The sequence below is a fragment of the Malus domestica genome, chromosome 14 (assembly GCF_042453785.1).
Source record: "Malus domestica chromosome 14, GDT2T_hap1".
NCBI lineage: Eukaryota > Viridiplantae > Streptophyta > Magnoliopsida > Rosales > Rosaceae > Malus > Malus domestica.
The window spans coordinates 30,569,411-30,594,394 of record NC_091674.1 but is presented as its reverse complement, the minus strand read 5'-3'; the positions used below and the strand labels follow the sequence as shown (position 1 = coordinate 30,594,394).

Here is a 24,984-nt window from a genome sequence, read left to right as displayed (position 1 = left end):
ATTTAATAGAAGTGCATAAATCCTAACAGACTTAGACCACAGGGGTTTAAATCCTAACAGACTGTGACCATAGGGGTTTAAATCCGAATTTTTTTACCACAGGTGTTATCATCCGAATACCTTATGACCACATGAACCATTTATCCGATTAGGCCATTAAGTTAAACTATGTTCCTGTAGCTTCTGAAAGATGTATGGGAAAGAAAAGGACAGAAAATTAATTAGTACAAGATGCTCATCTAAAGTTCTTTCAGTACCTTGCTTTTAGTGTTTTTAATCAACGTACCTGGCTAAGTGTCTTTTAGTAAGTTATGGTTCTAGTGGCGGATTTACAGGACTAGTGAAGGATATCGCCCCTACCACCCTTATTACTACTATGTTTATCTCAACTTCTCTCCACTTTGTTTATTAGGTGATGCTCCTAGTGGCGAATTCGTAAAGGGACGAGTGAAGATTATTGCCTCTCTACTCGCCCTCTTCCTATACATGATATTCCACAATTTTTTTGCGGATGATTATACTTGATAGGGGGGCAACCTATTTGAATTTGGGATGTTGGGCAAGAAGAGAAAAAGTGATATGAATTTGAACTACATCTTGCCACAAACAAAAGAACCCTATAGATTCGTCATTGAATATTCCAAATGTATTAAATAATTGTGAAATGCAAAATTTTATAAAAAAAAAAACAAATCATGTCTGGGCAAGAAGAGAAAAAGTGATATGAATTTGAATTACATCTTGCCACAAACAAAAAAAACCTATAGATTCGTCATTAGATAGTCCAACTCTATTAAATAATTGTGAAATGCAAAATTTTATAATAATAAAAAAATCATGTCGCGTAACGAGAGGAATACCAAATGAAAAATAATACCCCCGATTACTGTGCCATGTTTTCTCCATAACTAGCCTCAATATAGTGGCATTACTAATATATATAGAAAAATTTGCAAAACTCACCAATTAACCCCATACATCTCTTTATAGCATCCTTGGCATCCTTTTATTTATTTTTATTTTCTTTTGATATGATTCCTGTAGCACCCTCCATTGATGGCCTATCGCCATCAAATGGTTATCAATATCAATTTGCATATGTAATGAGTTGGTGTTGGTCCTCCATATCTCCATCCTCACCACCTTTATTGGAGAAGAAAAAAAAATTAAAGTTAGCTAGCTAGCTCACCTTTGGTTGGTGAAGGGACTAAGAAACAAAAGAAATATATTTTTATATGATCATATTGTTCATATAATCTTCATGCTTCAATCTTTGCCACATGCTTGCAAATTGCAATTGTCTAAACTATATAAGTCACACCTTTGAACTATTGCAAAAAGATATTACTGGTTTTAGTCCAAGCTTCCTAGTCTTCAATCAAAGCTTCGACACCAACCCACCCATCTTTTTGGGACCCCAAATTTCTACATATTGAGAATCAAGTGATGATGGAAACGACAATATGGTGGATAACAAAATGACAAGTAAACCCACCTAATTAAATATGTAATTGTCAATAAAAAAGTTTAGTTGGCTCTTAGTTCGTAATTAATCTATAAGGTTTGGACAAATATTTAGTGTCGAAAAATCCCAATAAATAATATTTAATTATCTTTGTATAAAGGTTTTGACAAATAATCATGAACTGCATTATTAGCAGCCAAGGTTTCAAACACATTTCCACCTTTTTCAAATACTCAATTTGACATGTTCAGTGTCTCGACCCCTCCTCACCGACTCATCTAGCGTAACTAAAATATGTCTTTGCTTAAATTTATTAGCATAAATAACTTAGTTGTCAATTTTAATGAGAGGAAAATCGAGTACCCAATTGATTTTTAGCGTGTATATAAAGGGGGAGTTTGCATGGAAGTTTGTAAACTCAGTTGGTTCATGCAGTCTACAATATACAGATAGAGTGAGTCTTAAGCCCGCTCTTAAGGTTTTAGATATGGAGAGTTTGAGCCAGCATTATAGATTAGTGCTAATTCTAATCATATTTGCGGTGGCTTTACCGTCATGTTTCTCGCAAACAACCCGACGCTTCGAGTTTAATGTAAGCTGGAGTGTCCACTCTTATTCTAGAGTAGTGAATTTCTCGTTCCCTTTCTCCATGCATTCCTCTCTTTTTTCTAGTCTTTTGGCTGAGTACAAAGGAAAAAAAAAAGGAGCGTTCTATCTTCGTTACGTGATTACCAAAAGAAAGTACGTAGGAAATTGAAAGCTTGATTTTTCTTTTTGGTTCTTTTGTTCAGGTTGAGTGGAAGAATGTAACTCGTTTGTGCAACACAAAGCCACTTCTAACAGTGAATGGAGAGTATCCAGGGCCAACCATTGCTGTCTATGAAGGTGATCATCTCGAGATTAAGGTCACTAATCGCATTGCCGAAAATACCACCATCCATTGGTGAGTTTAACTAATCTTAGATTAATCATACTGACTTTGATTGCGTTAAGCAATCGCAACTAATTACTAATTAAGTTGTTGCTTAATTATTATGAGTGCAGGCATGGTGTGAGGCAACTAAGAACAGGATGGGCAGACGGTCCAGCTTATATCACACAATGTCCTATAAGAGGTGGCAAGACCTACACATACAAGTTCACTGTGGAGTACCAAAGAGGCACTCTCTGGTGGCATGCTCATTTTGCCTGGCAACGAGCTTCCATTTATGGCGCTTTCGTCATCCATCCGCGCATGCCTTTTCCATTTTCCTCTCCGATTCAAGAAGAATTCCCCATCATCTTTGGTAATTATATGAAAAAATAAATAAATATAGAGGGCTAGTCTTTTTTTTTCTTCATGATTTTTTTAGTGAGAGTTCAAAATTTCTGTGTCTTCAATTGCTCACGTGTTTTGCTATTTCCCAGGTGAATGGTGGAATTCAGATGTAGGTGAAGTGGAAAATGAAATGAAGTATGGAGCTGGACCTAATAGTTCAGATGCTTATACCATCAATGGGTTGCCAGGACCATTCTATCCTTGCTCCGACAAAGGTATATATCCAAAACTTAAGGGTATGGTTAGGATTGTTTCTGTAAAGGCTAAAAGTGGTTTATGGAGAAACACGTGCTATATGCTTCCTCATGAAGTACTTTCAAGTGTTTTTCCATGAGTCACTTTGATTTTTAATTAAAATTTGAACGTGTAGATTTTATGAGGAGTAGTACTTTCTGCATAATTAGTCTCGAACGGACTAATTTTCAACCATATTTTTCTCTTTTCTACAATGAATTTACACGAATTTTCTTGTACTTATGCAGATACCTTCATCAAAACTGTGGAACATGGAAAATCGTACTTGTTTAGAATTATCAACGCAGCACTCAACGATGAGCTTTTCTTTGCTGTGGCTAATCACACACTAACTGTTGTGGAGACTGATGCCGTGTACACCAAACCATTCACAACCTCAGCGATCATGGTAGGTCCTGGCCAAACCACCAACGTTTTGCTCACTGCAAATCAAGTCCCTGACTCCTCGGGTGCCTTTTTGATGGCGGCCTGGCCTTACCTCACCTCCGTTTTCCCTTTCGACAATTCCACCACAGCCGGTTTCTTGCGTTACAAGAACACAAAGAGTGACACAACCAAATATCCGCCAAAGGCTCCTAGTACTTTTGCACCGGAAAAATACAACCTCCCTAAAATGGAAGACACAAAGTTTGTCACTATATTTAATAACAAGCTCAGAAGCCTAGCCTCACCTAAGTATCCGTGCAACGTGCCTAAAACTGTCGACAAGCGTGTCGTTATGGTTATAAGCCTAAATCTCCAAGATTGTCCAGCCAATGAAACCTGCAAGGGTTATGCTGGCAAGAAATTTTTTGCTTCTATGAACAACCAGTCCTTCATTCGTCCCGCCCTGTCAATTTTAGAATCACATTACAAGAAGCTCAGAGGCGCCGAGTACTCCACAGATTTCCCAGAGAAACCTTTGAAGCCGTTTGATTACACTGGTGTGGATCCAGTTTCGGAGAACATGAACACGAAATTTGGCACTAAGATTATGGAAGTGGAGCATGGAACAAACTTAGAAATTGTGCTACAAGGTACAAGTTTTCTTAACACTGAGAACCATCCAATTCATTTGCATGGACACAACTTTTTTATAGTCGGTATGGGGTTTGGGAACTTCAATGCTGCCAAGGATCCGGCAAAGTACAACCTCATTGACCCTCCGGAGAGAAACACGGTGGCAGTTCCAACCGGAGGATGGGCGGCGATTCGATTCAAGGCCGACAATCCGGGAGTTTGGTTCATTCACTGTCACCTTGAAGAGCATACTTCGTGGGGTCTTGCCTCGGGGTTTATTGTCAAGAATGGTCCAAAACCGTCTCAGTGTGTGCTTCCTCCCCCTGACGATCTTCCCTTATGCTGAGATTTTTGCATAGACGACTCGATTTAGTATTTGTTGTATAACGAAGGCTTTGAACTCTTTACTTCATTTTTTGTGAACATATATACCTTATCTAATATATAGGCTTTGTACTTTTGGTATTAAGGACCGCACTAGAGAGTTTTATGTGTGGTTGACATATTTTCACTGTACACACGTTATAATCGAAAATGAATAAAAAAAAGTAGTAAAATTGTTTTTTTTTTTAAGCTCTCCTTTCAATCCCATCTTTTGGAGAACTTACTTGGTATGGTCCAAGTACGTGCGTGAGGAGTTAGATTGGCAAGTTTTTGTGTATCTTTTGGCTCTAGGATCTCAAAGTAGCCGGATGGCTGTCATTGCCAAGGAGAAAGGACTATTACAAACATAACAGGATCAGTTTTCTTTAAGAAAATAATAATAAGACTACCAAATGGTTTAAAAAACTTGGAAATAATTATAAGATGATAAAGCGAAATTATTGTTACATTGAATGCCATTATTGTTACATAAGTTTGGTGGACCGATCTGTCTAAACTACTATAGTAAATTCCATGTTTTATCTAATTTTTAGCAATCTTTAAACTCTCTCTTACAAAACACTTTTTTTTAATGATCGTTTGGAAACGCTTCTAAAATGATTGAAAGCCATCGGAAAAAATATTTTTGGATGCTAAAATGATTAAAAGCACTTGAAATGCTTCTTACAAGAAGTACACACTTCAAATTTTTTTTTTTTAGGTTTCACTTGCATTTTTACCAAGGATTGGTCCAAAATAAATTTCACTAAAAACGCTTTTAACTATTTTAAAAGCACTTTTGAGTTTAGTAATTTATTTACAATAACAATTAACCTATCATACAAGATATATAATTTGTGATAAAAATAAAATAAGAAAGAGGGAAGGCTGAGACTCAGCTTGAGAAGCATGTTTGCTTTCACAAACTAAAGTGAGAGGCACGCAGCTTTTTCTATTTGGAACTACTGCCAGATTTCGAGTGGTACGCATGCATTAGCTACTTACCACTGGCAAATCCTACATGGAAAGTTCCGTAAGGTTGCTTAATAGGGCAATTTTGACATCATATGAGACTAACGTAAAAAAAAATAAGATAAAAATAATGATAATTTTACGATTTTGTAAAGGAAATTATTATTGGCATTCCAAAAATCTCATTCTACACTTCTTAGAAGTGTATTTTTCTTTTATAGTATAAAATATTTAGAGTATAAAATGAGATTTCTGGAATGCTAATAACAATTCCCTTCGTAAAAAGTGACTTGAGAATGACCACGTGATCAGAGAACCTTACTGAAAATTTTCACCATTAGAAGACAAGAATTATAGATAGTGAGGAAATTTCACTTGGAAAGCTGAAGTGTGACTGTGTAAGAAGTCTTTTATTCACTTTCTGCAAGGCAACAAAGACTGTGTGTGCTTTATGTGATGCCTTTGGTCACTCTGAAGTCAAAATTCCACTGCATTAAAATAATGACTAGGTGTATTTTTTTTTTGGAGACTTAATGACTAGGTATTTTTGGCAAAAGATTAAAGAATTGCCTAGGTTGCTTCGAGGTGCTCCCTTCTCTCGTCTTTCCAATGTTTTATATGTTGTCAATGCCGATAACAAAATGTTAGTGGGGACCTAGTTGATGAATTAGTTAAAGAGAGAAAGGAATAAAAGATAAAGTTGCACATAAACACACACAAAATCGCTTAAAATCGATGATGAATTTGCTAGATTGGTTGTTTACGATTGAGCTATCGCCGTGCTATTTAGCCTATGAGTTATTTAAGTATGTGTGATTTGTTGCTGGATTTGGGGACCGCAAACCCCAATGGTTGCTTGATTTCTCTGTAACGTTTTACATATTTTCACAATACGAGAGAATCTGTGGTATCTCCGAGTGTATAGAAACGGTTATAAAGCAAGTTCTCCAAGTATATCAATTTAGTATTTTCAATATTCTTGAGTGTATACACAATTACAAGGCATATTCTTTAAGTGTAACAATTCATAATTTGTGGTATATCCGAGTGTATATACACGATTACAATACAAGTTCTCTATTTGTATATCAACACAGAGTCGGTAGTAGCCTCGAGTAGACACGTTTAAAAGGCATATTATTCATGTATATCAATGCATATATACAGTCTAAGTATACACACACGGTTACAAGTAGATTCTATCAATGGAGAATTGAAGTATCCTCAAGTGTATACACACAAGTAGATTATCCAGGTGTTATCTGATGAGCATAATAGGGACCAAAGTTAGAGTTGAGTTCTTCTAAGTTTCTAAGTTAATTTCCCTATGAATGATTAGTTCATGATACCATTGCTAATCTCCACCAACTTTATCCACATTTTATAGATAGATATAGCACATATGTTTGATCTTTAGATCTATAAACACAGAACCAGAGATAGCAAACTAGCAAACAGCCAAACCATTCCCAACCCCACACCTTTTCCTTTTCTTTCACCTCCTCCAACATGCCCACCACTACCTCCATTCACTTTAATTCCTTTCACCCTCCTCCTCAAGTGCTCCATTGTTGATTGATAGTACCAAAAAAAGACCCAAAAACCAAAAGTATAAACAAAACCAAATGTTCTTCTCCTTCTTCTTCTTCCTCTGCATTCTCTTCCCTGCCTTCCCGGGTCTACCCAACCCGGGTGCGGCTCCCACCCAGTCATTCCTCCCAAACCGGACTCCCTCCCCACCCACTACAATCCCTGCATTCCCAGAACAATCCGACTTAGTCGGGTGCCCGCTGCACCTCCCCAATGAGCTCTTCCATGGCATAAAGTCCGCATGCTCCGCCACCAAAGGCGATGCCTCAGGTCACTTGCAGCGCAGCAGGTGCTGTCCTGCGCTGGCCTCGTGGCTCTACTCTGCCTACTCTGACACCGCTCTCGGCAGAGTAGGCAGGGTGGGCTCAGCAGTGGCCGGTCAGTCTTATGATTTGCCACTGCTGCCGGACGACACGGAAACTTGTGTTCAGGACTTGGGAAAGGCGCTGAAAAACAGAGGTATCGAGCTAATCAAGCCGAATGAGACCTGTGATGTTGTGTACTGCTATTGCGGGATAAGATTGCACCCCTTGAGCTGTCCCGAGGCGTTTTCGGAGAACGAAAGAGGGAAGCTTGTTGGGGATGAAAAGGTGAAGAAGTTGGAGAGAGATTGCTTGAGCAGCGGCGCCAATGGCAATTGGTTTCCTGGTCTTGGTGGCTGCTCCAAATGCTTGCACAGTCTCTACAATGTAAGTTCTTTTTCTATGTAATTGTGAAGTTTCTGTCTCTGTTTATTTATTGTAGCTTGTAGGCTGCATCTTTTGTTCCTATTTCCACAAAAATGAAGAAGAAGAATTGAATAGGGTTTCTTCTGGTTCTTCTTTCTCATTTGGAAAGTGTTAATTTTTTAGTGTGCCGAAAACACAGCCTATTTCACCAATTGACATGATACAAATTGTTGGAAATTTTTTTTTTCAAGTATCAAATCATTGAAATTATAACATTTTAATGTACTCATTTCCTATCACACTGAAAATTTTCTCCTTTAAATTAGTACCGTTTAGAAATAGTAGACGCGCCTAGAGACACAACTTGGCTACTTACATATATTTGTACTCAAATTATTGTGTGATAAATATGCAAAAGTAGCTCTTGAAAACAACTAAGATAAAGTTCTACACATGTCAAACCAACGAGGAACTCCTTAGAGAGCGAAGACAAGTATTTTCGATGGAGAAGTCCTATCATTGTAGAAAATTGACTATATTAACAGTATATTGATACTGTCATTTGAGAGCGTTTCCGAACCTTTATTTATTTCGGATTTTTGTTGTTATTTTGGATTGAGATTAGTTTGTTAGGTTCTTTTATTCGTTTGGAATATTGTTGGCTCTTCAAAGCAAGGTTAATGTGTAACAGTATTTGTATGGTAGCATGAAAATGATTTGGATGCTGCACCAAACCCTTGTTTCTTCAAGCAACGACTATCGCTTTCTTTCATTTACTTTCCTCTAACTAGAAAACTTGATTGCGTATCAGCTTAACAAGAAGAAAACTTCCAATTCAAGCAAATTAGGGGACAGGACCACCAAAATGCACAACAAAGATTGTCAGCTGATGGGTCTCACTTGGCTCCTTGCCAAGAATCGGACGGCTTACATCCACACAGTTACATCCGTGTTTCGGGCTATCATGTTAAGCACCGACGGCTCCGATCCTCGGTCGTGCACGCTCAACAGTGACGGAATGCCTCTCGCTGTCGATTCTTCTGAAATTTCTGATCAGTCCTCGTCCAGCATCCTCGCAGCTTCCGTCTCGTTCTACATTGTAATGTCACTTTCTTTGTTTTTTATGTTGTCGCTTGCCCTATGCTCCATCCAAAACTAGTCGAGATTCACAAATATTATGAACCGTGATGCGTTGTTAGTTTTTAAAGGGGGGGGGGGGTGTTGTGGGGATCGAACCCACAACTAGGTTAATAGGCATCATTGTTTCTCGTCCTTGCAGTAAAAAGTCAATTGCTGTATTTCTTTTATGTACTCTTGTAATTGTTCTACGTTTTATGACATGCCCAATTGCCCCATGCATTGGATACTTCATACGTTTATGGGCAACTAAGAGAAAAATTTGTGTAGGACAGTTGGATTACATGTTGTGTCAGAATGCTTTCGCAAAAACAGTCTCATGAACTTTGGGGTCCCATCCGACCCCTCTTATCTTACACTATTTGTGGAGAGAGAACTTGGTCTCATCCGACCCTTGCGAGAGATGTTGCACCACAATAGCCGTACCAAAGATTTGCTCGGCAACGATAAGGAGGAATTTTTGTCCAAAAACTAGTAAGCCATATGTGGGGCTAAGCTAACATGTCCGAAAGAACTGCTGTTTTGTATTGAAGAGAAATTATGGAGACCGCATGTAACCTGTTTGGTGGCATTACTTTTGTGACAGTTGTGTTCTTCACGGGAAATTTCTGAAATGTCAACTTCGCCCAACGTGGGGGCCTTTGTCTTCTTGGGTTCGTATAGGCACAAGGTATGGGATTGAGCGAGCGGTGTGGAGCCTACATAGAATTTTCGATTATTTTGAATATAATGAAATTGAAAATCTAAGTGCTTGAAGTATATGGAAGAGCTTTTGTGATTATCCATAAAACATTTTCATGATCTGAAGCATTTTCAAGTTTTTATGTCAAACATTGCAAAAAGAGTGTTTAGTTGTTCGAAAATGTTTTTGATCATTTCAAAAACAATGCAAGTAGTGGTTTATCTTGATGGTTAAGACCTTCTTTTTTAATCCACTGCGTCTTAAGTTCGAATCTTCACTCTTTTGCTTAGTGTAAATTAGTGTAGAATATCACTTGTACAGATAAAAACAAGAATAATGCTAGGAGATTACATTAGTAGACAAAATTTTATAAACTAAATGACATGAAAGTTGATGATTGGGTTATTACTTAAGTGTTGATAAACATGTTTAATCCTATAGTGACAAATTATTTAGTTTGTAAATTTTATTTATAAATTTAATCTCCCTAACATTACCTAAAAAACTAACATGAACCTGTTGATAAGTGATCTATTATATTTATCTTCGTTCGATCCATTTATATGATGGGTTGGGCTTGGTTGGGTTAGAGTCATGGTGCTTTGACTGATCAGTCAAGCCATCATACGGTTCATAACCATTTGGACCAAAGAAAATTACGGTTCATACCCATTATGTCAGATTTATTTATTGGCGGAGATAGCGTAATTCAAGCTAATATTATCAGAAATGCTTTTAATTTTCAGAAGTAATTTTAAAAATGAATATCAATTGGTTGAGGATGGATTCAAATTTAAATTCATCCATTAATGAAAAGAAAAGGTTAAAATTTATTTTCCGAACTTTAAAACGAAATCAATCTCGTGCTACCCTCTTTTACCAAATTATTTCTTCATTTTTTAATTATTTTTTATAAAAAATGTGTAATAATTACTATGATATTTTCTTCAGTTATCTAAAGAAATAACTTAGAGAACTTTCCTAGGCATGCGCAGCAGCACAGGCTGATCGGGGATGTAGACTGGAATAATTTAGTGCTCCCACTCCTACAAAAGCTGAAAAATTAAGGGTTATCCAGCAGTGACATACAAAAGCATGTAGTCCTTAGGAATATTTTCACCCTGTGTGCTGAAATTAAACTGAATGCCCTTGTTCTTGCCATTATCTGACAGCCTAATGTTTTTTATAAACGATAGCATTAGAGTTTAAATTGTTAAACGTTAGGAAGGAGGAAGGCTAGTGGGGTTTAAGCCCGCCTCAGGATGCATCATTACTTTACTGCTAAAGCGCCGTCAGCTCTAACAAAGCCTATTGGATATTGGTACTTTAGAATTTGTTGGGCCCTTTTAGAGCAGTGTCTCTATCTCTTCATGTTTTATTATCCCTCAGCCGGAAACGAAAGCAACTTTGGATTGCGCTTAATTCAAACAAAGTTGATTAAGGTCTCACCCACCCGTTGAGAGCTAGAACAATGACAGATCCATGATTCTAACTTCAAAGGGTCTTAAACAATTATATTTTCTTTTAAATGGAAATAACGTGCAACGCACAAAAGTTTTCACTATTCTAAATTTGGTATTTCGTCGAGCATTTAGTTTGCATGTTGTTCCTTGTCGAGTCATGTTGCATTCACGTTAATAGATGTCAACATTTGTCGTGTTGTAGATAGGTCTTACATAATTCTATTTAGTGACTCTCCTAAGTACTACCGAGATCCCATGCCGAGTGGCGCATGTGTAGACCCATCTTACTGAGAGATATTGATGCATCCTGCTGAGTGTTATCTAAATATGCTAAACATGCGTTTCATCGAATATTTAGTGAGCACAAAAGAATCCCTAAGGACCTTTACTAGCTTTCTCCTGACCTCAGAAGGGTCCCGAGATCACCCTGGGTCACTCTGTGGATCCACCCTAGCCTTGGCTATATATGGAGTCGTCTTCACTTCAGCTAGGGCTTTTCCTTTGAAACCAAATTGAGTTTTGATTTCTTATTTGAATTATAGTAGTTAAAAATATGACCGTACAAAAGAAACACATCAATTGCCTTGTTCTTTTGTCAGCCTCCCTTTCAAGTGATAAAAAATGCACTGGTTTCTAACCATCTCCAACCCTTAATGATAAAGCTTAAAAATTTAAGCCAAAAAAATTTAAGTCATAAGTCAGAAATTGTTTTTCTCCTCCAACCTTTGTGGCTTAAAATTTTAGCACATGATGATCAAATAATGATTTTAGCCTAACTTTTTGTTTTCAGTAATTTTTTTAATATAAAATTTATGTAGATTATCTTAATTTATTTTTATGAACATTTAGGCTAAAAATATTAAAATTCCGATACGTAATTAAAAAGCATACAAGTACATAGGCACTTATAAAGTTTTAAGTTAAATTTGATTTAAATAATTTTCTTAAACTATTTTAGACGTTAGACCTAATTTTGAGCAGGCAAATCTTTTTTTTTTTTAAATTATTAGATTTGATCTCATTTGATCATAACCGTTAGATTATAAGTAAAAAACAAAAAAATGTTTGAAATATGACAGTTTGGTGGATCCAGAATAATTTAAGTCAGACTTAAATCCTAGGAGAAATCTAGCCCAGAGATATATTTTATCCTCATGCCTTATTTTAACCCATGGTTAGAGATAGTTTGAGGGAATTTTAAAGCTTATATTTTATTTCGACAAATTAAAAATAAATAAAAATTATATTTTAAGCTTTATCCCATGAGTTTAAGATTGTCTAAAACAATAACTTTATTCACTTAGGTTTAGCAGAATAAACTATAGTAGTGTGCTTTACTTCATACACTCAAGTCCGAATTCCTTTTACGTAGTAGAATGAACATAAGATGGGTATGAAATAAATAAATAGAAACATTAACTTTCAGAAATTTTTACACGCAGAGAGAAACATTTTCAATAAAGAATCTTTTCTGGTCATTGCTGACGCAAATTTCTATTACCAATTCAACAACCTTTGAACAGAAAGACAATCCAGAGTGTACAGAAGACAAAACCACAACCAGTTGGAGTTACAAAGAAGGCCGTGCTGTAATGTAGTAAGGCTCACATTAGCAAATCTGCACCCCCTCTCAAAACGCCCTGAGGCTCGGCAAAGACTATTTGTCCTGATCTGGATTCATGCTTATCTTGAGGTTGCATGAACCATGAAGGGTCTAATACCTGGCAGTTTTTGACACGACACGAAAATGATACGAAAATAACGGGTTTCGGGTCAACACGATAACTTATCGGGTCACTATCGGGTGACCCGTTAAGAACCCGTTAATAACGGGTTCTTAACAGGTATACACGCGGGTAACACGTGGATAACCTGTTTCGACCCGTTAAGAAAAAAATTATTTTAATAATTTTAAAGTTTAATTACTAAAAGATTTATTATAAAATACAATAGTCATATTAATATATACAATATATTCTATATTAAATATATAGTTTTGTATTATTGTTCTATATAAATTATAAAAAAATAAAAAAAAGTTTTAGTCATTATTTATTTTTATTATGAGAGTTCCTTATTATCATTACTAGGATAAATTTTACATAACATATTCTTGTCCAAAATTAAAATATACTAGTATAGTATTTGTATATGCAAGAACTAAGAAGACATACATACAAGTATGAAAAATGTGAAAGAATATATAAACACTCGTGATTTATCATTATTCCTTCACGAATAGATAATTGTTACACTTATATTATCGTTTAGATTTTTAAAATCCTTCAAACCCTCATGAATAATGTTTTTTATTTGAGGGAAAAAGTAATAAAATTAATAATAATTATTGTACAAGTGTAAAAAATGTAAAAAAATATATATACAATCACTCATATATAAAAAATGTAAATACTTTAAATTAAAGATCAAATTTATTCATTACATTCTTATAGGGTCGAGGAGTGTATATGTACAAAATCATCAAAATCGGAGCTAAAATAACCGTTAAATTGTGATTTTTCGTTTATAACCGTAAAAAACTTTTGTTCCGTTACGTAATCTCTGAATGTTTGTTTTTTACAATTTTTTACGTTTGCAATCTCGGAATGTGTACAAATAAGTTTGACGGTTAGATCGTTGAAAAAAGTTTCGTAGAATGCATATTGCATCAAAACGGTAGATTAAACAAACACTTAGAGTTAATATTATACTTCTATTAAGTATAAAATAAGTTTTTGTGGTATCCACTAGTGTAAATACTTTAAATTAAAGATCAAATGTATTCATTACATTCTTATAGGGTCGAGGAGTGTATCTGTAAAAAATCATCAAAATCGGAGCTAAAATAACTGTTAAATTGTGATTTTTTGTTTATAACCGTTGATAACTTTTGTTTCGTTACGTAATCTCTGAATGTTTTTTTTTACGATTTTTTACGTATGAAATCTTGGAATGTGTACAAATAAGTTTGACGGTTGGATCGTTAAAAAAAGTTTCGTAGAATGCATATTGTGTCAAAATAGTAGATTAAACAAACACTTAAAGTTAATATTATACTTCTATTAAGTATAAAAAAAGATTTTGTGGTATCCATTAGTGTAAATACTTTAAATTAAAGATCAGATTTATTCATTACATTCTTATAGGGTCGAGGAGTGTATCTGTAAAAAATCATCAAAATCGGAGCTAAAATAACCGTTAAATTGTGATTTTTTGTTTATAACCGTTGATAACTTTTGTTCCATTACGTAATCTCTGAATGTTTGTTTTTTACGATTTTTTACGTATGAAATCTTGGAATGTGTACAAATAAGTTTGACGGTTGGATCGTTAAAAAAAGTTTCGTAGAATGCATATTGTGTCAAAATAGTAGATTAAACAAACACTTAAAGTTAATATTATACTTCTATTAAGTATAAAAAAAAGATTTTGTGGTATCCATTAGTGTAAATACTTTAAATTAAAGATCAGATTTATTCATTACATTCTTATAGGGTCGAGGAGTGTATCTGTAAAAAATCATCAAAATCGGAGCTAAAATAACCGTTAAATTGTGATTTTTCGTTTATAACCGTCGAAAACTTTTGTTCCGTTACGTAATCTCTGAATGTTTGTTTTTTACGATTTTTTATGTATGCGATCTCAAAATGTGTACAAATAAGTTTGACGGTTGGATCGTTGAAAAAAGTTTCGTATAATGCATATTGCGTCAAAACAGTAGATTAAACAAACACTTAGAGTTAATATTATACTTCTATTAAGTATAAAATAAGTTTTGTGGTATCTACTAGTGTAAATACTTTAAATTAAAGATCAAATTTATTCATTACATTCTTATAGGGTCGAGGATTGTATCTGTAAAAAATCATCAAAATCGAAGCTTAAATAACCGTTAAATTGTGATTTTTCGTTTATAACCGTCGAAAACTTTTGTTCCGTTACGTAATATCTGAATGTTTGTTTTTTAAGATTTTTTATGTATGCGATCTCGGAATGTGTACAAATAAGTTTGACGGTTGGATCGTTGAAAAAAGTTTTGTATAATGCATATTGCGTCAAAACAGTAGATTAAACAAACACTTAGAGTTAATATTATACTTCTATTAAGTATAAAATAAGTTTTTGTGGTATCTACTAGTGTAAATACTTTAAATTAAAGATCAAATTTATTCATTACATTCTTATAGGGTCGAGGAGTGTATCTGTAAAAAATCATCAAAATCGGAGCTAAAATAACCGTTAAATTGTGATTTTTCGTTTATAACCGTCGAAATGTTTTGTTCCGTTACGTAATCTCTGAATGTTTTTTTTTACGATTTTTTATGTATGCGATCTCGGAATGTGTACAAATAAGTTTGACGGTTGGATCGTTGAAAAAAGTTTCGTAGAATGCATATTGCGTCAAAACAATAGATTAAACAAACACTTAAAGTTAATATTATACTTCTATTAAGTATAAAATAAGTTTTTGTGGTATCTACTAGTGTAAATACTTTAAATTAAAGATCAAATTTATTCATTACATTCTTATAGGGTCGAGGAGTGTATCTGTAAAAAAATCATCAAAATCGGAGCTAAAATAACCGTTAAATTGTGATTTTTCGTTTATAACCGTCGATAACTTTTGTTCCGTTACGTAATATTTGAATGTTTGTTTTTTTACAATTTTTTACGTATGCAATCTTGGAATGTGTACAAATAAGTTTGACGGTTGGATCGTTGAAAAAAGCTTGTCATTACGAGTGTTTATATGTTTTTCTATATTTTTTTACACTTCTACATTAATTAAAAAACTATTAAAGACTTTAGGTAAGCGAAAATATACTTAAAACAAAATTGCGTTTTTATGTTTTGGATGTGATAATATGGAATGTATATACTTATTTAGTATTATGTTTTTCATTTGATTATTTATTGGTTTAAAATATATCTTCCTTAACAGGTAACGGGTCGGGTCATATTACCTGTTAATATTATCGGGTCGATTTCAGGTCGGGTCATTTTACCCGTTTATTTTAACGGATGTTACACGATACAACCCGTTAAGATATCGGGTATGACACGAAAACGACACGAACACAGAAAACACGACACGAATGCCAGGTCTACTAATACATGTGTAAGGGGTGGGGTCTGAACGGACGGTAAAGATCGAGCCATCTGAACGGTCAAGATGGTGTTCAACCCTAGGTGGATGTACACGCGTTGCTCTCTGCTTTCTCTTTGCTTTTTGATAGCCTATGCATGCATCATACATTACACATACTCCGAAGAGGGCCCATTTCACTTTTATTTATTTATTTATTTTTATTTCACTTTTACACTACTATATAAACCCTACTCCTCCTCTCCCCTCATCACAAAGCATTTCTTGCTTTTGCTTATGTTTCGCATAGTGTCTTTCCTTTTCTTCCTAGCTGTGTTTGCTCTTAATTTCCTCCCTGATCTCATGGCTGCATCCGTCGATCCCCTTGTTGTCGGCCGAGTGATCGGCGATGTCGTGGACATGTTCGTCCCCACCGTGAGCATGTCTGTCTACTTTGGTTCCAAGCATGTCACCAATGGCTGTGACATCAAAGCTTCCATGGCCATCAACCCACCCAAAATCACCGTCTCTGGTCACCCTGGCGAACTCTACACCCTGGTTCGTGCTTTTTCACCTCCTGCACACCTAGATCAACTCGATCCTTTTGCATGCATGAGTCAAATTTACATTTTTCACATTTTTGTGTGCATATATATGCATATATACCTGATAAAATTGTTCATGCAGGTGATGACTGACCCTGATGCTCCGAGTCCGAGTGAGCCAAGCATGAGGGAGTGGGTCCATTGGTGATGATCAACTACATCCTCTTGCATTAATTGCGTTTTAGTTTATTTACCTTATTTGATAGATTTTTTGTTTGTCAATCTTTCTTAATTGGACTCAGAAAAATTAACTTCATGCACACTGTTTGTGATTTCAGGATCGTGTCTGATATCCCTGGAGGAACAAACCCTCTCAGAGGTAAATTACAATACGAAGAGAAAAAAAAAAAAAGAGTTGAATCTCTTCCTACCTGTTTATTTTACCGTTTTCAAATCTTTATTTTTTTTTGTTGCAGCTTTTTGCATGCATGCAACACTGTAACAACCGTTCTTACGGATACACAAATATATACACACATAAATCTTCGAGCAGAAACTTTATTCCATTCTTTTCACTGTCAAAGAGAGAATCTCTGGCAAAACTCTCGTTTCCAAGCGGAATCATTATTCATGTCTTTGGCTTCAAATGTTTTCAGATTATTTATGAAAACATCATAAAATATTTTCAGGGTTACATCACCTCATTTGATGTCCCCATATTCTCGAAAAACCGTGCATGTTTTCACTCCTATACCTCATAAACATCTGTCACTAGCCGCAAAACTGCCCAAATTGGGTATAACAATTTACCATAACCACGTGTCGTGTATCATGCCATTTCAATTTGTCAATGTATTTTGGGAGACTTTGGATGCGGTCCCTAGTTATGAATAGTATTTGACTGAAACCTTGTTGGTTTTCAATTTTTGATCCAAGTCCCTGAAATTAATTGATAATTTATTTCTATGTACGTTACTATATTTTTTAAATTAAAAATTAAAATTTATAGTTGTTTATAGTAATGAGATTTTAAATAAAAAACCATAATTTGTGGGATTAAGAATATTAAAATATAAATATACTATTGTGTGTGTGTAAACATGGGTACATTCATAAAAAATAACCAAAAAATTATTGTATCAAAACATGGGTACATTCTTCAAAATGGGTACATTTAGCAAAAATAAAAATGGGTACAAATAAATAAAAAAATATGGGTACAATACAAATAAAACTTTAAAAAATATGGGCACAAAAAGAAATTAATATATGGGTACAAATTAAAATTGAAAGGAAAATTGGTACAAATTAAAAAAGGGTTGCAAATTAAAAATGGGTACAAACTAAAAATAAAAATATATGATAAAAAATTTAGCCATAAATATAAATATACTAATTGTAATATTTTTAATATTAAATGAATATATTTAGAAATAAAAAATATTTTATTATTGAAATAATTAATGATATTATTAATACAAAGGACCTTGATTAAAAATTGAAAAGTAATAAGGTTTTAATCAATAGAGTAGTAAAAATAGAGTAGTAAAAATAAGGATGAAAACCTAATTACTCCATGTATTTTTTTTTTATTTGCGCACAATTCTTTTTCTTTTGTTTAAGTACTCGAATTAAGAATAAAATAGTTTTTAAATTTTTTCCTAAATGGTGTTTTTGTCTTTGCATGGATAGCAAAGATGACACGTAGTTCATCCTGGTAACACCTTTGCTCTTAATGACACGTACGTGCCACTTGTCAAGGTTACCTTGTTGATGTGGTAACCTCACCCACGTGGCACAATTTTTTTTTTTTCAGTATCAAGCTCTCAAATTAATTTTGATTTTTTTTCCTAACAAAAAAAGCTAAATTTTGGTTTAATAATAACATGTAACAAGACTAATAATTTGAGCTAACAATCAATAAATAAAATAACAAAATAATTATTGCAGGGAAGGAGATACTGCCGTACGTTGGTCCGAGGCCACCAGTGGGAATTCACCGCTACATTCTGGTGCTGTTTCAGCAGAAGGCTCCGATGGGGTTGGTGGAGCAGCCACCCTCTCGTGCCCATTTCAACACCCGCTTCTTTGCGGCGCAGCTCGACCTTGGACTGCCGGTTTCCACCGTCTACTTCAACTCACAGAAGGAGCCAGCAAACAGGAGGCGCTGAGCGTTTTCATATATAACTAGGGCGGATGGTGTGGTGTTGTTTTCACCAAGGAATAAGAAGATAGAATTAATGAATAAAAGATGGGAGTCTGGCTTTAATTAGAGTGTGTAATGAAGCTAGTATTATTTATAATATGTAATGCATGCATGTTAATTATTATATGAAGCTAGCAAAGCTGGGGTGGGTCTTTCTCTATGGGGTTGGAATTTTGGGTGCTTTTGGTATGTATGTGCAGAAACTATCTCACTCTTAATTATAAGCCATTTCCCTATTTTAGTTGGCCTTTAATTTGAAGATTAAATGATGTTGCTGTGTTCATTGCTTCTAATTTAAGGATAAGAAATGGGTAAAAGTGGATAATGACTTGATTTTTATTTAATGGTAAGGTTTGACTTAAAGAAAGAACTTTCTTTGCATGTCGGGGGATTGCCCAAAAAGAAATTTCACATTATTTTGGTTAAAACCAATGTTTGCACGTCAGACAGCAGTAAGACGTAACGTTTAGTGAGATAAGAAAGGCCAGTTAAACGTATGCCAGTTAGACCTAACGTTTACTGAGATAAGAAATGACACAAATTAGACGTAACGTTTACTAAGATAAGAAAAGCCAGTTAGGCGTATGCCAATTAGACGTAACGTATACTGAGATAAGGCAAGCCAGTTTGACGTAACGTTTACTGAGATAAGAAGGCTTGTTAGACATAACGTTTACTGGGGGTATAAGAAATAACTTTCCATGCATGTCGGAAATTTGTCAAAAAAAGAAATAACTTTCTGCACACATGCAAACATCAGTTATACGTAACGTGTACTAAGATAAGAAAGGTCAGTTAGATGTAATGTTAACGTTTATTGAAATAAGACAGATCAGTTAAACATAATGTTTACTGAGATAAGAAATAACTTTCTATGCATGTCGGACGTTTGTCAAAAAAGTAATTTCACCTTTGTGGTCTTATTGTGCATCTCTGACACTTGTCAAAAAAGAAATTTGACATGGTAATTAAGAAAACATCAATATCAAGAAAGAAATTTTTATGCATGTCGGATGCTTGTCAAAGAAGAAATTACACAGTTACTGTAGTTAGAAAGAACTTTTTGTGGATGTTGGATGCTCGTCAAAGAAGAAATTTCTCAATTACTGTGGTTAGAAAAAAAATTTGTGCATGTCGATCATGTGGTCACGATAAAAAAATTTCTTTGCATGTCAAATGCTTGTCCAAAAAGAAATTTTACATTACTATTGTTAGAAAAAACTTTATGCACATGTATGACACCTATTAAGAAAGACATTTTACGCACAATAATTTCGACGACATCAATAGCTAAATAAAAATTTCACGCATAATAAAACACTATTGTGGAAGAACTTTTTATACATACTAGAAGCATGTCAAGAATGAAATTTTCACTCTGCTTGATAAACTCTCATCGAGAAATAACTTCATCAACTCCCCCAAGGAGCCGGGGAACAGGAGGCCCTCAGCGTTTCCATTGAATGGAGTGGTGGTGTTTCTTTACTGTGGATTTAATTATAGTATGTTTTAGTGAAGCTTGTATTGTAAGACTCATGTTGAGTTGTCAATTATTATGAATCGAATTACTTGAAAGACAAATAACTTGATCTTCAAGATATTTGGCTTTTAATGTGATTCAATATTGGTTGGCAAGAATCATGGAACCAAGATATATTTAGTTGACTAATTGAAACTCTAATTAAGTAGGACATATTGTACATGCCTTGGTGGGACAACATTAAGAATAAATGGTGATTTGGTGTATTCCTCTAATTACTATAATAGGCGGAATTAGGGGAACCCTAATCACTATATTAAGGGTGTCCCTGCTTTCACAAAACACACGTTCCATTCCGAGCAAACCCTATTATTGCTGGAACACTTCCGCTTGTTGAAAGTAGAAGACTCATTTGTCATCCGCAAGAGCCATGTCTTCCATATTCCAAAGATAAGTAAATTGTAATTGATTTATTGTAATTTTGATTTATCAAATCTGTGATCCTAATCTCTTATTGTTATTCTTATGATTTCAGAAATATCTTACATGTATTTCATGTAATGTAATGCATGCATGTTAATTATATATGAAGCTAGGGTGTTTCTCCATGGGGTTGGGATTTTGGGTGCTTATGGTATGTATGTGCAGAAACTGTCTCTCTAAACTACAAGTCTTTTTCCTATTTAATTGGCCTTTAATTTAGAGAGTAAACAAACTAGCTAGTTATGTTTAAGGATAATTTTATTCGTCTGCGTGGTAAAGAAGTTAGTAATCATATTCTTGTGGTGTAGTCGGTTAGTAATCTTTGTTCCAAATTAAAATTAGGAAAATTAATGAAAAGAACTTGAAAACTTTGAGTTTTAATGATAAGGACAAAATAAAGGGTAAAGTGAATAGTACCAGGATTGACTTTTTAGTGTAAAAATGTGGTTTTTCGTTAAAGTGAACAGTACCGGGTGCTTTTCGTTAAATTTCTCATTAAAATTTTATCCAGGTTCTGTTAAAAAGTTGCATGTGCTGCTCAGTAATGTCCATTGCTGTCTTAATTAACCAATGATACTGTGCCACATGGTCATCAAAGTTTTTTTTATAATAATTTTCCCAAAACTGAAAAATAAAAAAGATTAAAATAAGAAAGGAAAAGTGGAAAAGCCATCAGTTCTTCCCTAGCCCGTCTCTCCACGCCGCCGCACCACAAATCCAAGACTGCGTTTCATACACACCTGACACCCCCACAATAATGAATCACATTTATTCCTTCAAATATATAGTTACCAATGGTCTGATCAAAGAAACAATCTAATTGGTAAAACAATTTATAAAAATACAATAACAAATAAGTCTGATCTCACTAAGTTGAGCGATTATATGAATATTAAAACGTCATTGTTCTCGCTTTTGCATCAAGTCTTTCGTTAGTTCAAAATACTTCATAGTTTTTCTTATAGTCTCTTTCCAAGTCTTCTTAGTTTTTTCTCCCATTATTTTGCAAGCTAGAGCTTAAATAAGAAAATCTCATATTCTTCAACAGCCAGTAATTCTTGCAGCGCAATGACCATATATTTGATAGCATTGGCATGAATCGGGGTGGGATTGAGGGTTATTGGGATAGTCGGTGGAGACGGCGAGACTTGGGTTGGCCGGAGGCTCTGATATTGGGACTGACCGACTGAGGTTCGGAGAGAACACTAGGACAGAGATGGGCATATATAATATTTCGTTCTTTTTCAGTTTTTTTTTGTGAAATATAATGTAAATGCCACACATATGATTATATGAGGAAGCAAACCAAAATGGACTTTGGTGACAACCATTGAAAGTCTTAAGTGAAAAAGTCTTAAGTATTAACACTAAGCTCAGTATCTCAAAAGAAAACAAAAGCAAAGAAAACCTTCTGTAGACATCGAAATTTCGGTAAATAAATGTTGACCGATAAATCAAAGTGTCAACGCTCATGTATTACATAAATGTTACACGTAGCATGTGAGTCAAAGAAAATTGAAATGAGTTGGAAAAGTCATCAAATAGGACACGTGTCAACACCTGGCAGAAACGACTTATTTCATCTGGAATATTATATTCAAAGTTAGGCCTTGGAAAATTCTATAAATACAAGCCCATTTCATTCATTTAAAGGGAACCAATTCATATTACACCTTGAAGCTCTGAAGCTCTGAAACTCCGAAGCTCTCAAGCATCCAGGTTCCCGAAGAATCAAGAAAGTGTTCTTCGTTCTTCGTTCATCGTTCTTCCAAGACCAAGCCTCGACGGCCCTTGGATCAACAATCATCCACCTTCAAGATCAAGCCCCGACGGCCCTTGAAGAAAGCGTTCTTCGTTCTTCGTTCATCGTTCTTCCAAGATCAAGCCCCAACGGCCCTTTGGATCAACAATCATCCACCAATTCAAGATCAAGCCCCGACGGCCCTTGAAGAAAGCACCATCGTTCATCATCCGTTCATCCAAGATCAAGCCCCAACGGCCCTTTGGATCAACAACGTCGACAAATCCACACATCCAACCGTTCTTCAAGATCAAGCCCAAAAGCCCTTGAAGATCTGTTCATCACTGTTCTTCAAGATCAAGCCCAAAAGCCCTTGGAGATCCGTTCATCACTGTTCTTCAAAGATCAAGCCCAAAAGCCCCTTTGAAGATCCGCTCAAATCCACCTTCAAGATCAAGTCCACGGCCCTTGAAGAACGTTCATCCTTAGATCAAGCCCAACGGCCCTTTGGATCAATCACACATCCACAAATACACACCTTACGGAGATTGAATCAGAGGATCAAAATAGAGAGAGATTGTAACCCAAAATCATCAAATACAAATATTTGTTTGTGCACGTTGTTCTTGTCTCTTTCGTTCAGGAATTTTCCGTGTTCACACCTTCACCGAAGAATGTAGAACGAGAGAAAGAATAGAGAAGAGAGAGAGAGAGAGAAAGAGAAAAGAGAAAAGAATGAACTGCTATGAATGTATTGATTGATTGAGAATTACAGAGAGATTGCAATATATACTACAACCTTCGCTTCATCGCTAAGTAACAAATACCTAACTAACTTTTCTTATCCTTTTAATTGTTTAACCACAATCCTAACAATCCTTGGCTGACGTGTACGCCATCTGTTAAAACCCCATCTTGCTGATGTGTACATATCTTTGTCAACATCCCCCCTCAATCTTAGCTGGGTTTCCAAGCTTGAGATTGAATGAATGCTTGAGAGATGAAGGACTGTGTAGACCCTTAGTTAGTATGTCTGCAGTTTGATCTTCAGTAGGTAGATATTGAACTTGTAGATCCCCCTTTTGAACTCTCTCCCGTACGAAATGATAATATGTGTCCAAATGTTTGATCCTCGAGTGAAAAACTGGATTGGCACTCAATGCAATTGCAGATTTATTGTCACAGTATATTACTGGAGGAAAAGGTAAGACAACAGCCATATCTCGAAGAACGTTTCGAATCCAAGCAACATCAGCTGCAGTGTGTGCCAATGCCTTATACTCAGCTTCTATAGAACTCCTTGATACATAATCTTGCTTCTTTGACTGCCATGAAACTGGATTATTACCAATGTATACAACATAACCTGTTACAGATTGCCTTGTGTTCAAATCTACATCCAAATCAGAATCACTAAAGACTATGATCCGTACTATAGTTTCGGCTGAAAATGTGATACCAGTTTATATATTTCCTTTTAAGAATCGCAAGATCCTTTTTATTGCCCCAAAATGTATCTCTGGGGGAGAAGCCATGAACTGACACACAGAATTCACAGCATATGCAATATCTGGCCTTATAAAGGTCAAATACTGCAGTGAGCCAACGGTATTGCGATATAAACTTGGATTAGGCAATATGGTACCTTCAGTGACTAACAATGGATCATGAGGCTTGCACATTGTGGATGCTGGTTTGCAGGACTCTATACCAACTTTATGCAATAAGCTTTTGATATACTTAGATTGATTGACACATATATCACCATTCTTCTTGTAGTTAACTTGCAAACCAAGAAAATAAGTCAACTTTCTCATATCTTTAAGCTCAAATACCTCAGATAACTATGTGACTACACTTTGTACCGTGCATGAGTTTTTAAACAAGATAATGGAACCATATTAACACTAAGCTCAGTATCTCAAAAGAAAACAAAAGCAAAGAAAACCTTCACAGAAGAATGTAGAAAGAGAGAGAGAATAGATAAGAGAGAAAGAGAGAGAAGAGAGAAAAGAATGAACTGCTATGAATGTATTGATTGATTGAGAATTACAGAGAGATTGCAATATATACTACAACCTTCGCTTCATTGCTAAGTAATAGAAACCTAACTAACTTTTCTTATCCTTTTTACTGTCTAACCACAATCCTAACAATCCTTGGCTAACGTGTATGCCATCTGTCAAAACCCCATCTTGCTGATGTGTACATATCTCTGTCAACATTAAGAAGGTGAAATTTTTTCTTCAAGCATGTAAAGTGTTATCCAATCAAAACTTCTATATATAGAGCTATGTTTGTATCCTCAATATAACACACATAAAGTCAAAGGTGAAAGTTATAATATCAATCTCCCTCCCTTCTCTTTACTTGCATCCTTTTTTGTGTGACAAAGTTACAAAAATAAACAGTGTGATACATTGCACCATTTCCACTTCGATCTCTAGCAAATGTTATCTCTCTCACTTTTTTCCAAGGTTCTAAAAGATGCTAGGGGCGCTAGGCAGGCGGTGGTCTACCTAGCCTACTTT

General features: G+C 35.2%; 3 protein-coding genes across 3 annotated transcripts; all 3 read left to right on the top strand.

The window, feature by feature from the left end:
- Positions 1-1,925: 1,925 nt before the first annotated feature.
- LOC103455614 (laccase-1) lies at positions 1,926-4,610 on the top strand. The gene is made up of 5 exons (XM_008395191.4): positions 1,926-2,057; positions 2,257-2,408; positions 2,510-2,751; positions 2,873-2,998; positions 3,266-4,610. Exons 1-5 carry the CDS (start codon positions 1,953-1,955, stop codon positions 4,381-4,383), a joined length of 1,743 nt encoding a protein of 580 aa, XP_008393413.2. The 5' UTR covers positions 1,926-1,952; the 3' UTR covers positions 4,384-4,610.
- Positions 4,611-6,772: 2,162 nt separating this feature from the next.
- On the top strand, positions 6,773-8,985 carry LOC103455613 (uncharacterized GPI-anchored protein At4g28100-like). The gene is made up of 2 exons (XM_008395190.4): positions 6,773-7,651; positions 8,442-8,985. The coding sequence occupies exons 1-2, from the start codon at positions 6,998-7,000 to the stop codon at positions 8,787-8,789; spliced, it is 1,002 nt and encodes a 333-aa protein (XP_008393412.1). The 5' UTR covers positions 6,773-6,997; the 3' UTR covers positions 8,790-8,985.
- Positions 8,986-16,328: 7,343 nt separating this feature from the next.
- Positions 16,329-18,714, top strand: LOC103455721 (protein MOTHER of FT and TF 1-like). Its single transcript, NM_001294115.1, is given in 4 exon segments — positions 16,329-16,556; positions 16,686-16,747; positions 16,882-16,922; positions 18,494-18,714. Coding segments are annotated over 4 exon segments (519 nt in total). The 5' UTR covers positions 16,329-16,361.
- Positions 18,715-24,984: the final 6,270 nt, after the last annotated feature.

Bases quoted from the DNA above. Each gene is read 5' to 3' on its own strand.
- LOC103455614 (XM_008395191.4), top strand. From the start codon at position 1,953: ATGGAGAGTTTGAGCCAGCATTATAGATTAGTGCTAATTCTAATCATA. The intron at 2,752-2,872 runs GTAATTATATGA...GCTATTTCCCAG, and splicing joins AGAATTCCCCATCATCTTTG to GTGAATGGTGGAATTCAGAT. The intron at 2,999-3,265 runs GTATATATCCAA...GTACTTATGCAG, and splicing joins CTATCCTTGCTCCGACAAAG to ATACCTTCATCAAAACTGTG.
- LOC103455613 (XM_008395190.4), top strand. From the start codon at position 6,998: ATGTTCTTCTCCTTCTTCTTCTTCCTCTGCATTCTCTTCCCTGCCTTC. The intron at 7,652-8,441 runs GTAAGTTCTTTT...ATTGCGTATCAG, and splicing joins GCTTGCACAGTCTCTACAAT to CTTAACAAGAAGAAAACTTC.